We start from the raw sequence: 15001 nt of genomic DNA, 5'->3' as shown, positions 1-15001 counted from the left end.
TAGAGACCCTCTTTTGGGACCCTTAAAAGGATCTTATTTTTTTTAAATAAGGGAGAATCCAAGATTTTCTTTTAGAGAATTTTATCCAATGTAGGGTATAAACCCACTCCGCATAGAAATATTTTGGGTTTTTGAAAGTTTAATTCCCAAAAACCCATCGCCGATTCAGTTATTTTTTTGGCCCCCCTAGTTATGGAAAAGAGGTTTTTTGGACATCTCGGATCCCATATTTACTTCGCAAAAATGGAATATCCAAAAAAAATTTAATCGACACCAGCAGGATTTGAACCAGCGCGGGCAGAGCCCCAGAGATAGCCGAACTCATTTGTTTAAATAAAACACATTCGAGTCTTTCGCCTTAACCACTCGGCCATAGTGCCGTGAAAATCGAATTTTATAACTCAATAATTCTTTTGATGTTGGATGTATTTTGGTTTTATTTCCCCTTTCTAACTACATTTACTATCATTTTATGATATTACTCCAAAGGTTTCAGTTATTACTGTTCTGACCTAGAAGGTTCCAGAATGTTCCTTATTTCCACTCACACGTGACCACTTTTACTGGTTTGTAGGATTACGTTGGCTCATTGTGGTCACTCTGTTACTAGATAACTGGATCGTTCTTTTAGTTTTATACATAGTTGTCAGAATTATGAGGTAACACGTGATATATACGTATTACGACATTATTCATATAGGATAAAGAAATGTTACTTTACACGAAAGTGTTATTTCTGACGTTAAAACTTTTCCAACACTTTATATAAGAAATGACAAGATCTTAATTGACACTTGTCATGTTAATTATATTCCCATGTGTATATTATATACTTTAATACACCGGATCAATATCAACTTATTAAGAATGTCCTTGGAAATAAATAAAGAATCTATTACTATGAACGATTCGGTAGAAAAACCACAACATGATTCTCTACAATAGTTACTTGTTATATTACTATATATATTCTTCTTTTATACTTCAAGATACCTTGAAGAGTTTTCGGTTCGGACAAACACTCGTGAGACATGGTAATATGGCTTTATAAGAAAAAGTCACATGACCAATGTCAGCAACTTTATTAAATAATGTTCATTGCGTCATAGATATATCTTTGATAATGGAACGTAAATAAAAATTACAAGATAATATAAATCGAATTACTAACAGTAAGACAATGGCTAATCAGGTAATTACTAAAAATCAGGTTATTGATTGTTTGCAATACTGTAGAACATTCTAGAAACAAAATAAAAAGAATATTATTGGTAAATTACCAATGAACTAAAATACTTGAGTGAGAGTGCAAGGAATTGTTAGAATAAATGATTAGTAATTATAAGATTTTGAGATCAAAGATTAAACGTATAAATACGGACACTAATCCCAAGATTAGGATGATTTGATTTCCAAGATTACCTTTACATATTTATATTATTATTTTATATTATATATAAAATCCTCACGGAGAAATATAATTTAAGAAATATGTCACCTATTAAAAATGATCAACAATTTCAACAATTACAGCCATTTTCATCGAAACAAAAGAATAATAATTTCTGGCAAGCCCTCATTATTTGTTTCAAATCTATATGAAAAGAGTTAGATACATTAAAAAAGTGAGAGTTTTGAACATATCTCTTTTTTATGTAACAATTATTGAAGAACGGATCCTATTGCTCTTGGAATTAGGTATCAATGTGAATTAACTCAATCATATACCCTCTCAAATGTGACAGTTGGTTTCTCTATTCATAGTATTAATCAAATTTGTAAACTTGAAATATATTAAAATAGTACATACTAATCGTATTCAACATAAAAATAAATCATGCTAACGTCAATGCCGCCTGTCATCTTTCTTTGGATGATCTTTATTGTAGAAAATACATTACATTAATACTCTAATATGTAATTAAATAAATAGATTTGATTTTTACTGTTAATAGATTATATCTATTAATAGTAATATATGAGCACATATATTAATCAGATAAATATCCAGCAAGACCTTTTGAAGCTGTAGAATTGGTAATAGGAAATATTGCCCCATTCAAAACTTTGTTTGTTGTTAGCATTAATTCATTAAAAATTATTAATGATAAATTTAGATTAATATTTATTTTAATAATGGTACAAATAAAATCAGAGTTTATCATTAGTATCAAATTGCAAATAAAATTTAAGGATCTATCTGCAGTGTTCAAGTTAATGAACTTATCTTCTTGTTTTCAAATAATCTCTCCAGAAGAAAATTATCATTTCCCAAGCCATTACCAAAGTGACCATACCTACACTGATATTGAAAGTAAACATTGGGGTGTATCCTCTATATTCCATACCTTCTATAACTTGATCCGTAGATTCCATGAAGATTAATCCTCCTGCTAACATACAGAAAGAGGTGATCAATTCAGTAAAAGGTTTTGGAGTTTCAAAATCACTTTTAGGTTCAAAATATAGGATTAAAAATGTAAACAATCTGAAAAATGAACCATAAGATAATAGATTCCCCCATTGTATATGAACACTTGTAGATGTCTGCGAAGCTTGTGCATGTTGAGACATTAAAATACCAGTCCAGAATATTGTAAATGCAGGGAATGGATTCATGGAATAGCCTGGAGAAAATGCATAAATGGAATCGATACTATTTTGGTCTTTTAGATATTGAGATGCTTGGATATATCTTAATTTATTTAATTTGAATTCAGCTAATAAACCACATAAGCCAGTACCAATAAACATGAAGGCAATTGAGACGTGCTGTAGGTCCTTAGCTGACCAAGCACCACCAGCACCCGCCAAATGTTCCAAAAATACATTTGTAGAGCCATAAAAAAATATTAAAAAGGATTCGATACCTTCCATTGTAATTGTACCTCTGGGGATTGGTATAATTGAAAATAATTTATGTTTTTCGAATTCATTATTGTAAATAATAACTTTATTCCAAGCCCAACCCCATTTAGCTCCAAATCCACAGTAACGTGCTAATGAAATTACACCTAGTATGACAAAAACACCACCTTTGATCCAATGAGCCAACAAGTTGAAGATACGTTGAGCTTTACCAAATAAATTACCAACAGCCAAGCCTGTAGTAAAATTAAAGAACAGATAAACTAGCATTGGATAGTTTAGGATATTAAATAATAAATTGAAGACCATACCAAATTTCAAAGAAATTCTTCTAATAATTGGTATATTTGATATTTTTAGGGCCAATTTACTGTTATGAGCACCCTTTCCATTATTAAACCTGGTGCTGGAGCCGTGGACCCCACGTAAAGAGCTTGGACTATGTTCAATGTCGATTGGATTATCTTGGATGGTTAAAGTTGAGTCTATGTCATTCTCTGGTGTTACGTCAGAGATGAAATTGGAAGAATCGGAGGTATTATCATGATCATAACTATCTAATGGTATGAATGAGTTTGTATTCAATTGTTTATCATTGTCAAACTTGTAATTATTGGATAACCATTTAAAGGTTTTTGAAATTATTGCGGAGAAGTAATGCAGAGATATCAAAAACAGTAGAATGATCGAGGACTTCTTGTATAAATTATTTGGATATAGATCTTCCATATTTGATAGAGAGGATAGGAAAATTGATAATGAGAATAATGAGGATAGTATTGTTATGAAATGCAAAGTCAATACAGGGATATACCAACCTGAACTTATATTATTTAACATCAAACAGATTGGGTATAGGAAAAATAGAGAAGAGGTGATAGTTAAAATATGGTATTTCAATGCAAATTTATTACCAGCGTCGGTAGTGAAATAAGTAGTTGTATTATAACTTTCCCAGTATAATCTTTGGGCTTTATTTAGATCAGAATGTTGCAGTATTGGTAAGCCATGGGCGTGAGTCATTGGATAAGGAGTTGGTATTATATTAATAGTGGTATTAGCGATTAGATGTTGGTTATTGTCATTATTCATATTTTGGGCAGAAGACATCGTTTCATCGTGATGGCCATCATGAGCCAATGCACTTCCAATGGCCAAAGAGAGCCAAACTAAATGAAGTTTATAACTGATAAGCATGATTGAATGAATTGTATGATGATTGGCTGTTATTGGGGGAGGTAGGGGAGGCAAGGGTTCAATCTAAAACAATTAAACAGTATTAAATAAAATAGAACAAACAAACAAACAAACGCCAACTAGCGTTTACTTTCTAGTTCCAAGTTGGAATTGAACCTTGGCGACTCTCTGTCAATTCACCAAGTTCAGTTCAGACTGTTTCTTTTTAGTCAATGGTAATAAATAAATAAGTAATTAATACAATGACTATCAAGTAATTTAAATGTCAAATACTTGAATACTTAAATAGTAAATTATTAGTAATAAGTAATAAAATTATAAACGGAATTAAACTTTTACGTATCTAGTGGTGTAGGTGATTCTGTCGTAAGCAGTTGTATCTAATTTACGGAGGGACTCATCCAAAACAGCTAGACCAAATAAGTTGAATATATTCCATCAATTAAACCAATTTTAACAATTAGAAAAAAATAAACGAATGAACAAGAATATAGAGAGAGGTATCCCTTCAAACCTAACAAGTCAACGGTAATCTCTGACCACTTATATACTCTCTGTTTCATCAGCTGGCCTAGTGAACAAAATTTGATAATCTAGTAATAATCTACTGAATGGAATGGAATGGAGCCAGTTTACGCATTATTACTAAATTAAACATAATACTTAATACAAAATAATAATAAAATGCTCTCTCTACAGCCATCCATCCAAGTATCTGTCTCTATCATCCATCTCTATCATCTTAACGATACGACGACTATTGATATATAGCTATAACTGGAACATAAGAACAATTCAGTTAGCTAAATAAGCATCAATTGGATAGGCAGATAAAAAGCCAAGCATTAAAAACCGAGTGTTTACAGTTTGGAGAAGGCATCGATCATAACAGGAACTAGTAAAACCATACAAGTAAGCATATGTGTGCTTGCTTGCTTGTTTGTGTGGTTCTAAATTTAAAAGAAACCTATATCCATTCCCATCTCTTGCTTGTTCTTGCCATTACCTGAACTGACCTTGTGAAGAACTAAGCTTATATACTGACTACAACGGATGTTAGTCTAGTTCGTCGAGTTTGCCTAAGTGAGGACCAAGATAGTAACAATAACAACTAGATTGTACAAGATGTGCTGGGGTGTTTTAAAAATATATAGCATTGGCTACATCAATTGATCTCTCTCTCTTTCTACCCTGGGTGTAGGTCTTTTCCCACCAACTATCTCCCCCCTCCCCTCCCCTCTGGTTCAGTAACATCAACACTTTTGGTATTGATATAATAATCTACTACAGCTACAAGTTATAGTGATGATATCCAATCCAAGAAGAGTAAAAGAGAGTCAATTGGGAAATGATGGTTTAGGGTTTGGGGATACTCTATCATCTCTTTCCATCTCTCTTGTGGGCCTTGATGGTTGGTCTGTCAAACCTGGTTTCCTTTTGCAAGTGCCTCTATCCTAGTGTGGTAGTGGTATACTACGCTGGACTACGTGCACTAGACTGTTCTGGGATTTGACAAAATTTATAAGAAGCGATACAACCAACTCTGACTTCAATGGATAGAAAGACGATGGGTCCACTACATCAATCAATGTCTTGATTGATTGGGAGAGCGAGGGCAGCGACTCACACCTTCTTCTACATGAGACTAACAACTGAAATGCATTTTTTCATTAACTCTTAGGTTAAGGGTAGTGAAAAGGGCTCATTTTACACTCATCTGATCTTGTAGATGTACTATTGGGGTTTAGGTTACTTGGGTGGTGGGATGGATGATTAAATTGACAGTATTGGCATCCAGCCAAATTTTGTTCAATTGTAGTAAATTTACTGTTATATGACTGGATATTTTCATTTGTATGATTTATGTAGTTGGGCTAGATGTGTATATATATGGTCTAGGAGTATTTGAAGATAGGGATGTGTTGAGTAACCGATAGGTCTGTCTGTAGGCTCGCCCTCTTTTTCCCAAGTGATTTGGAGACCCCTGTGTCTCTCTATCAGGTAAGAAATTACAAGAAACCTTTACTTTGAATATGGAAATAGAAATGACGAAAAAAAATTCTTTGAGTTGCAACCCAATAGATAAAATTAGAATTGAGATTATGCCAGATCTATTCAGCCATTCTCACACCTCAAATTTTCTCGTAATCTTGCATGTTGGTTTTGCTATGTTATTTTCTTCTCAAGAACCTTTATTAAATTAATTTAGTTTAGTACATTTGAGATATTAAAAACTATAAGATTATTTCAGCTGCCAGTTCATATCACATTGGCTTAATCTACAAGCAATTATCTCGGTTCTTGTGTTTCTATTAATCTTGTTTCACTTTTAATTTCATATTTGAGCTACTACATACACATATATAGATTAGTTCCTTGCTTCTTGCGATTAAAGTTAAAACTAGCACGGGTGTTATTTTATGTTGACACTCTAACGGATACTAAACATTCTTGTTTGAGCAATTGAACTAACATTTCTAAGGTTAACTAGCTCATATCAAGATTTATCTTTTATTTGTACATTAAAACTATATATTTTTAGCCATTCCACCAGAAATTAAGTTTACGAGCAAAATCTGTTTTTGAAGTAAGTTGAATTACACCTCAATTGTATCCTTAGTACAGAAGAAAGAATATTAACCCTTCCACATATCGGTCAAGTTTGGTATGATTCTTGATATTTTATTAAGGAAATTCATACAAATTGAATATTCCGAGGTATACATATAGAGAGATTTGTGATATATTTGAGGTTTATATAATATGGTTTACATAACCTGAGGGTTTTAAAACAAAGACTAAAGGTTCATTCCAATGAACTATTGACTGAGTGGGATGATTTTGAAAACAAAAAATTTTGAAACATAAGAGTTTTGAAGATTTTATAAGTCTATTATATTAAAGTTTCATCTTTGTTAATTCTTCTTCAATTGAGGCTTTAACTAATTCGACATCAGCTCTTTCAACGAACTTTAATCTCTTTGGCAAAGTGGACAATTTCTTTAGTTCTAATGGCAAAACGTCTTTTTCAAATGAATATCCAGAGAATTTTCCTAGAGATTCATTGACAGCGTCAGCGAACTTAGCTGGGTGGGCAGTGGATAAAGAAATATAATGAATGGTGTTATCCTTATCCTTTGCAATGATTCTTTCAGCAGCGCAAATACCAACAGATGTATGTGGGTCAATGATATATTTAGATGGGTTAGTAGATCTTTCGTAGATTTCTGCAATTGTCTTTGTTGTTTCTTCGTTAGAAACTCTTTCGGAATCGAAATCTTTTCTAGCGCCATCAATAATCTTGTTATCCACTTGGAATTTACCTTGTTCCCTCAATTGCTGGAACCAATTATTTACAATAGAACCCGCCTTTATGTCATCATTATTAGCTTCGTATTCTCTTGCTAAGAACCATAACAATCTTTCAAAGTTAGAAGAAATTAAGATATCCATAGCTGGGGAGAGTGTGGCAGCGACTTTGTCAGATCTTTCATAATAACCGGTCTTTAAGAATCTGTCCAAAATATCATTTTCATTGGTAGCAATGACTAATTTTTCAACAGGTAAACCCATTTGCTTGGCGAAGTAACCAGCTAATATATCACCAAAGTTACCACTTGGAACAACGAATTTAACTTTCCCTTCAACACCACCAGTAGCTTTGAAGTAAGAGTAAAAATAGTAAGTTATTTGGGCTAAAATTCTTGCCCAGTTAATAGAATTAACTGCACCAACGTTGTGTCTTTCATTAAATTCTTTATCACCAAAGATAGCTTTGACAATATCTTGACAGTTATCAAAAGTACCTTTAACCGATAGAGTTTGGACATTCTTATCCTCCACAGTGGTCATTTGTTCTTCTTGGATTGGTGAAATTCTGCCTGTTGGATATAAGATGAAAACAGATACATCCTTTTTACCACGTAAACCGTAGATAGCAGCAGAACCAGTATCACCAGAAGTAGCACCAACAACAGTCAATTTCTTCTTTTCAGATTCTGGTAAGTTACTGTTATGTCTTTGCAAAAAGAATTCGAATAAGTTACCAACAAATTGTAAAGCAACATCTTTAAAAGCATAAGTTGGACCATGAAATAGTTCTAGTACATGCAAATTTTCTTTGTTACCAGTAATATTTTTGGCCAATGGAGTAACTTCTGAAGAACGGAAAGTGGAATAAGAATTCTCGACTAGAACTTTCAATTCACTATCAGAAATTTCACTTGAAGAGATGTATAATCTCATAATTTCAAAAGCTAACTCTTGAAATGATAATTTTGACCATTTATTAAATAAAGTGTCCTTAGATACCTGTGGGATGACTGGAGGGATGAATAAACCACCATCAGAAGCTAAACCTTGGATAACAGCTTCTTCGAATGATTTAGTATCCTTAGATGATGATCTAGTTGATCTGTAGACTTGAGATGATGAAGCCATTGTTGAATAAATTGATGTGGTTATATCGTCCGTTGAACAATACTCCTAAATTGATTGTTAACACTTAGTTATCAACAAAAGGATTTAAAATAAGCCGATATAGAAGCAACAAGTAGAACAGGTTAATATGGTAAAACCTGCTTTCCAAACATTATAATAATCTAAATTTCATCTTGAAAAAACCTTCTTAATCAAGATTACTCATAAATCATCTAACCCAATTTCGAAGACCTCTGAAATTTTCTGTTGTCATCGATGATGATGATGATGATGACGATGACGATGTGAAAAATCGCGGAAGAATGATGAGACCTTTTCGAAATTTCTTAGTAAAACGGCTTTTTCCATAATAATTTTTTTTTTCTTTTGGCTTCACTATAAAAAAATAATGAAATGATCATGTGACTAAAGTTATTAAAGAATGATCCCTTTGATCTTTCCATTTATGTTGTCGTTGGTGTCACCGTAATAATGTAACTTGGATCGATTGAACTGTAATTCTTCAGTTTTATTTTATTAGAATCAATAATGCCAGATTGATAGTTTTCTTATCTGATTAATTTTATTACATGGAGTGTATTAGTTTGGTAATTAAAGTATATCGAAATGACATCCTTTTACTGTGGGTTCTCTGTTTGTTGGTCTTGATTGAAGAAGAGTCGTCTCTCTATCTGTAAATATATAAGTAAATAAATAAAATATATTTAAGTATGATAGTTCTATTATATGTTATAAAAAGTCCTCGAACAAAGGATTAGATTTGAAACTAATGGACATGATATGAGGGGGGGTACAGAATTTATCTTTGTAAAATAGATGATGGATGGTAGGAAAGAATAAAAGAAAAAAGTGCTGACAATTCTGGGTTTTTTAAGTATATAATATTTAAAATTGTCATTTTCCATTTTATTTTATTTGCTTTTATCATTTACATCTTAACTCTCTGTTTGTTTCTTTGACGTCTTTCTCTTTTCTCTTTCATTTTCTGGTCAATCTTGGATAATTCACCAGATTCTTTCAATTGGCGTCTTCTCTCTTTTTCTAATTCTAACTTCTTTTCTTTTGCTACCTCTAATTCAGCTTGTTTCATTAATTTATTAATTCTGTCAATTTCTTGGGAACGGAAGGTGACAGATTTCTTTAATAAATCATTAGTTAAAAATTTATTACTAGAATCTTGGATTAAATCGCGGGTACAGTTGTCAAAAACTTCAACTATAGATGATACCAATTTTTGCAATAACTCGATTTCTTCGTTGCTCTTTGGGAATTTGACACGAATAATACACTTTGGAGATTGATTCTGATCAAATAGTTTTTGAGTTAAAGGTTTTTCAATTGGCAAATCGGTGAAACTAATAAATTGTAAGAATCTTGAACAATTTTTCAATAATGGATTTAAAGTAGTTTCTTTAATGTAGTGGTGGAAAAATCCATTGAATTGATTAGCTTCAGACATGTATACATATTCGACTGGTAATTTATCACTTTCACTTGTATGGGTCAAGGATAAGAAGTAGTTATTGCTACGTGAATCATTCATAACATCTTTGTTGACAATTGAAGTAATAAATTGAAGTTTACCCAATATTTCACCAGCATTAGCGTTTATTTTAGAATCAGCATTAGCGGCATAAACACCATTTGGCTTAATAATAACTTGTGCGAATTCGTCCAAATCACGCACAGCCAAAGATGGGAAGAAATAAGCAATAGCATATTCGAATATAATAGACAATAGATTGCTACGAGGTAATAAATGAGCTCTCATAGTAATACTTTCAATAGATGATCTACCAGTAGCAAAAGTAGTAAACCAGCTATATTGATGTTGATCTAAATATTCTTGTTGTTTACCTTCATAATCAGTGAAAGCAACACGAGAAAATTCCAGGTCATTCTTCAAATATGAGTTAAACTTTTTGAATAACCTGTTTGCATGGCGTTTGTTAGTTGAGATACCAATGAAGTACATTAAATATACCAAAATTAAAATAACGGTACAAGTCATTTCAAATCTCCAATCATAAATGGAAGCCCTTTCGAAAAGGGTCATTGCCTTCAATTCATCACTGGATTTAGATAAATATTCAGCATTTAATGATTCGACGTATTCGACAACTCTAACCAAAGGTTCTAGAATAGCACTCATCTTTTTTGAATGGGGGGAGAAGAACTAAATTAAATCTATTGAATTGAACCAATCTAGTCTTTGCTTGTTCTTATGATCTTTAAACGAAGAAAAAAGGAGCTATTTAAAACTTCTAATTGAACTAAGTAACTAAAATTGATAAAATTAAAATTCGAACCATTTAATAATCAATCTTCTTTAATTTCAAGTATTTTTTTTTGGAGTCTAATGAACATATATTTTTCCATTTTCTCTCTCTCTGTCTCTCTCTCTCTTGGGCCGGTTAAAACGACTAACAACCTCTGCATATTGTATTTTTTTTTGCTTGCCATCGTTCGTTCATCAGCTTTGTTGCCTTGTTCCACTACCTTATCCATTTCCTGGTGTGTTCTCGAAATCTAAAACATGTGCACCACGTGATTGTCATATGAATATGGAGTCTTATATAATTATGGCTCCCCACATAATATATAATTAAATATACAACATCTATAAATTGATAAATAGGATACAAGCATATATAATCGTAACTAAACACCATTCATGATGTCTATTTAGCTTATTAAAACTAAAAAAACAGCTATTTAAAAGATTGGAACTGGAAATTAGGAACTAAATCAAAAAGCAAACAATTAATTAATGAACTAATTTAGGCACCTTCTTATACCTTTTCAATATATTTAGCAACTCCGATTGAAGAATATATACATATATATATTTAAACATGTCACAAAAACTCAAAAATTGGAGTAATCCTTAGACAGGGTAATTCCATGGATTTCTGGCAATATTGTCCGCGCTTAAAATAAACGGTAAATTTGAATTGGTATATAAGGAAGCCAATGGAAATCGGTTGTCATTACAACGATTCATTTTAAAAATGAGAATGGATGCGAATAGAGTAAAAAAAAAATGTATATCGATTAACAAATATAAAATTTAAATACTATTATATAATTATTTTATATATAACATTATTTATATTAAAATAATGTTAGTTGATATACATTGGGTAAATAAAAATTGTGTTCAATGATGTAACCAAAGTGGTTTAAGCAATGACACAAACTTGGTCTTGGTAGAAACCAGAGTTGTTGACTTCCTTGAAGAATTGATCTTTGTTTTCAGTTTGAGTTGGTTGCATATTGAATTATTATACTTATTGATTTAGTATGGTTTTTTTTTATTTCTAAATATGAATTGGAATAGAATTGAACTAAAATATTTTCATATACTAAAATATATGTCTCCTATTTATATGTCAAAAAAAATTATAAATTTATGACCTCTATTAATTTTAAAATTTAACGTATTAACATATAAATTGAAGCCCCATGGGACGTACTTTCCTATTTTAGACAAGTTCTATTCTAATGACATAATTATAATTTCCTAGATAAAATATACAATTATGTCACCTCCATCAAAATCTTCCAACTACAACTAAATCTTAATTTTAATATCAAAAAGAATATGTTTCATATTTTGTTGATGTAAAGATATTTATATAATTTTGTATTCTATTTTTACTAATTAGAGTAATTTTAAGTATTTTTAAAGCAGCAAGCTCAAAGTCTAATAATATTCAAGGAAGCAATTTTAGTAGGGTCTTTTACGATTCCTTAATGTAATCCCTTGTATTTTTTATTTTTCTTGTCTCTGGTGTTTCAAATTTCACACCAATTTTACTGATCTAAAATGGTTTTGTTTTACTTTTAATGAGATACACAATTCTATACATAAACTTTCTTTAGTTGTACAGACATAATCAGAAGATTTTCCCCTAAGAAGAAATATATAATTGACATAATAGCATAATTTCTCCTTCAAGTAAGAATTGGTAAATTAACCTATTCAAGTGGGTAGACATTTGTTTATTAAAGTCTAGACTTTTTATGCTAATATCAGTACTTTTTTGGACATTCCTTTTCTCGGTAGGTTCGTTCCTGCAATGATGATGTATGTAATGTTTACCCAAAAAATAAGTCATGCTAAGAAAATATTCAAACTGCTTTGGCTAGTTTGCACCGCTTTTTAATTTAGTGATGTAATAAAAATATAATTTGAAACAAGGTATTAGGAGGTATCCAATTATTATCATTTCAGGTCCTGATTGTCATTTTAATTGCCATCTAACCAAGATTGAGATGGGGGAATGAAACTCTTAATTCGAATTAGTTACCAGGAATAGTACGGGAGATACTCTGGTGAAACAAATCTTAGAATTTGTAATGGCAATGACAGCTGTAAGGGGTTCCGAAATTGCCTACTTCTTGAGATATTTTTTCGTTCTATCGTGCTTATTGAAAATCATTCAGATTAGTCCATGTATTGTAAACTCGAATATATATAGATAGATATTTATTTTGATCATATTAGAAAAAGTATCATTAATGTATTAGCTATTTATGATGTGTAAGGTAACTAACTACATACAATTTATACAAGAATATTGACTTAAACCATAGAATAGCAGTTGTTTGGCAATATAAACATCTGTGCAACAACTGTCTTGAACACTCAAGCAATGACACAATCGATGTTTTAGTATATACCGGTATTGTAGATTTGGTCACCGTGGCCACAGTAAAAGTTGTTTTTCTTTTCTATTTGACTTGGTTGCATTATCGTTACTTTGTTAGGTGGTATATCTTCCTTTATATCATTATTATAATATATAGAATGGAACGATTTTTTTGATTGGAAAGTTGGATAAATTACCAAAATTAGACTCATTGTATATTTTTTAAAACTATTTTTGCTTATGGTCTCTAAATCGAGATTATGAATGACTTGGTTTTTATGTTTATCAAATCGTGGATTCTGGCTCCTTAGAGACACTGGACTGATCATTCGCAAAAACATTTGTTAACATAAAATAATATATCATATCATAGCAGACCTTGCATTTTCTTGAACTAATAAAATGAGATGATGGTTTTTTGCAAAAAGAGATTTTTAAAATATAATCCTGAGGAAGACATATATGATAGAATGTTGTAGATCTCGTTGAACGCCTACAAAAAGGCTATGATTGATAAATTTACCTATATTTTTGGTAACTATTGGCATTAGATTATTATAAGTTCGGGATATTGCCCAACTTATGGGGGTCAGTTATCAATACTTAGACTCCCCTTATTTATTAACTATATCTTACAAATTCAATGGCTAATAAAAGTAAAATATGTTTGCCGTTCTAGGAGAATTATAATATCTCCTTTCGATGATAGACTCATTCCTCCAGCAATTAATTTATTGTTGTGAAATTATAATTCAAAAGCGAATGAGGGATCTATGATAGTAAATAAAATAAATCAATTGAATAGCATATGTGTACCTCGGGCTTACCTCGTGGATCTGATCATATTGAGTTCTGTTGGATTTTATACTTGATATTCTACTACATGCATTTATGTTTATTAGTTGCAGTTATAATATTCTCTATTAATTTCTTTGGTTATCGTTCGATTTCAACTCTGATGGACCAACAGCATCCATAATTTCTTCATAATTTGAGGCTTCGAAGACATTGATTCAAGATTCTTTAGGTGTTAGGAAATTCTTGTCTAATAATTGGATTTTCATGATCTATTGAATTACAATTAATTTTATATTAACCTCTAGTTAGTGGTTGTAATCATCTCGACCAGCTTTGTTCTTTAAAAATATAGGACTTGATAGAATATGAAAAAAAAAAAATTTATTAGAACAGTATAAAAGACTATGTAAGAAATAAATAAATTTATCTAATATAGTAAATAATTTTTAAACCATACAATATCTGAAACTTAGATAAATACTAGAATATTAACTAGAATATTACACTAAACGAAAAGTTTAGGCAATGACACAGTCGATATCTTGGTAAAAACCGCAGTTGTTGACTTCGGTGTGGTTATCTTTGTTTTCAGTTTGAGTGGATTGCATTATTGTTAGTTATATTGGATGTTTTCAGTATGATTTTTTTATTTCCCTATATAAAAATATTTTTACGAGAGAAAGAATTCTTGGACTCAAACAAAAATAAATTTTATATTTCATTTTATATGAATATATTTGAAACTTAAATTAAGAGATGAAGGTTACTCGTTAATTTTTATTACTCCTATTAGCATCTTACAGCTGTCACTTCAAAAATAACTACCATTCGAAATGAATTGGTTGATTGCTAGCTACTACTGTTATAGAAAATTACGATACTAGGGATCTAAAGTTGATATATTTGGAAATTAACAACACAAATCTCTAATTAATCAAAACTATGTGCTATTAATTTCCATTTATCGTAAATATTGCTGTCATAATTCTAAAATTATTAGAAACTTGGAGAAAATTTTGTATTCAGCTTCTCAACAGAAAAAG

The 15001-nt window shown here is 31.0% G+C and overlaps 3 protein-coding genes and 1 non-coding gene across 4 annotated transcripts; all 4 read right to left on the bottom strand.

Annotated features, from left to right (window-relative positions):
• Positions 1 to 268: 268 nt before the first annotated feature.
• Kpol_289trna1 lies at positions 269 to 380 on the bottom strand. The gene is made up of 2 exons: positions 343 to 380; positions 269 to 314 (listed from the first exon to the last, which is right to left on the bottom strand). It is a non-coding gene; the product is annotated as a tRNA-Ser (tRNA).
• A 1843-nt stretch (positions 381 to 2223) lies between these two features.
• TVS1 (Tvs1p) lies at positions 2224 to 4065 on the bottom strand (the record flags this gene model as incomplete). Its single annotated transcript, XM_001642386.1, has 1 exon — positions 2224 to 4065. The coding sequence occupies one exon, from the start codon at positions 4063 to 4065 to the stop codon at positions 2224 to 2226; it is 1842 nt and encodes a 613-aa protein (XP_001642436.1).
• Positions 4066 to 6963: 2898 nt separating this feature from the next.
• On the bottom strand, positions 6964 to 8505 carry THR4 (threonine synthase THR4; the record flags this gene model as incomplete). Its single annotated transcript, XM_001642385.1, has 1 exon — positions 6964 to 8505. One exon carries the CDS (start codon positions 8503 to 8505, stop codon positions 6964 to 6966), a length of 1542 nt encoding a protein of 513 aa, XP_001642435.1.
• Positions 8506 to 9433: 928 nt separating this feature from the next.
• Positions 9434 to 10657, bottom strand: Kpol_289p1 (uncharacterized protein; the record flags this gene model as incomplete). The annotated part of the gene is made up of 1 exon (XM_001642384.1): positions 9434 to 10657. One exon carries the CDS (start codon positions 10655 to 10657, stop codon positions 9434 to 9436), a length of 1224 nt encoding a protein of 407 aa, XP_001642434.1.
• Between the last annotated feature and the right edge of the window lie 4344 nt (positions 10658 to 15001).

The sequence above is a fragment of the Vanderwaltozyma polyspora genome, genomic scaffold (genome assembly GCF_000150035.1).
Source record: "Vanderwaltozyma polyspora DSM 70294 KpolScaffold289 genomic scaffold, whole genome shotgun sequence".
Taxonomy (NCBI): Eukaryota; Fungi; Ascomycota; class Saccharomycetes; order Saccharomycetales; family Saccharomycetaceae; genus Vanderwaltozyma; species Vanderwaltozyma polyspora.
This window is presented reverse-complemented; position numbering and strand designations above follow the sequence as displayed.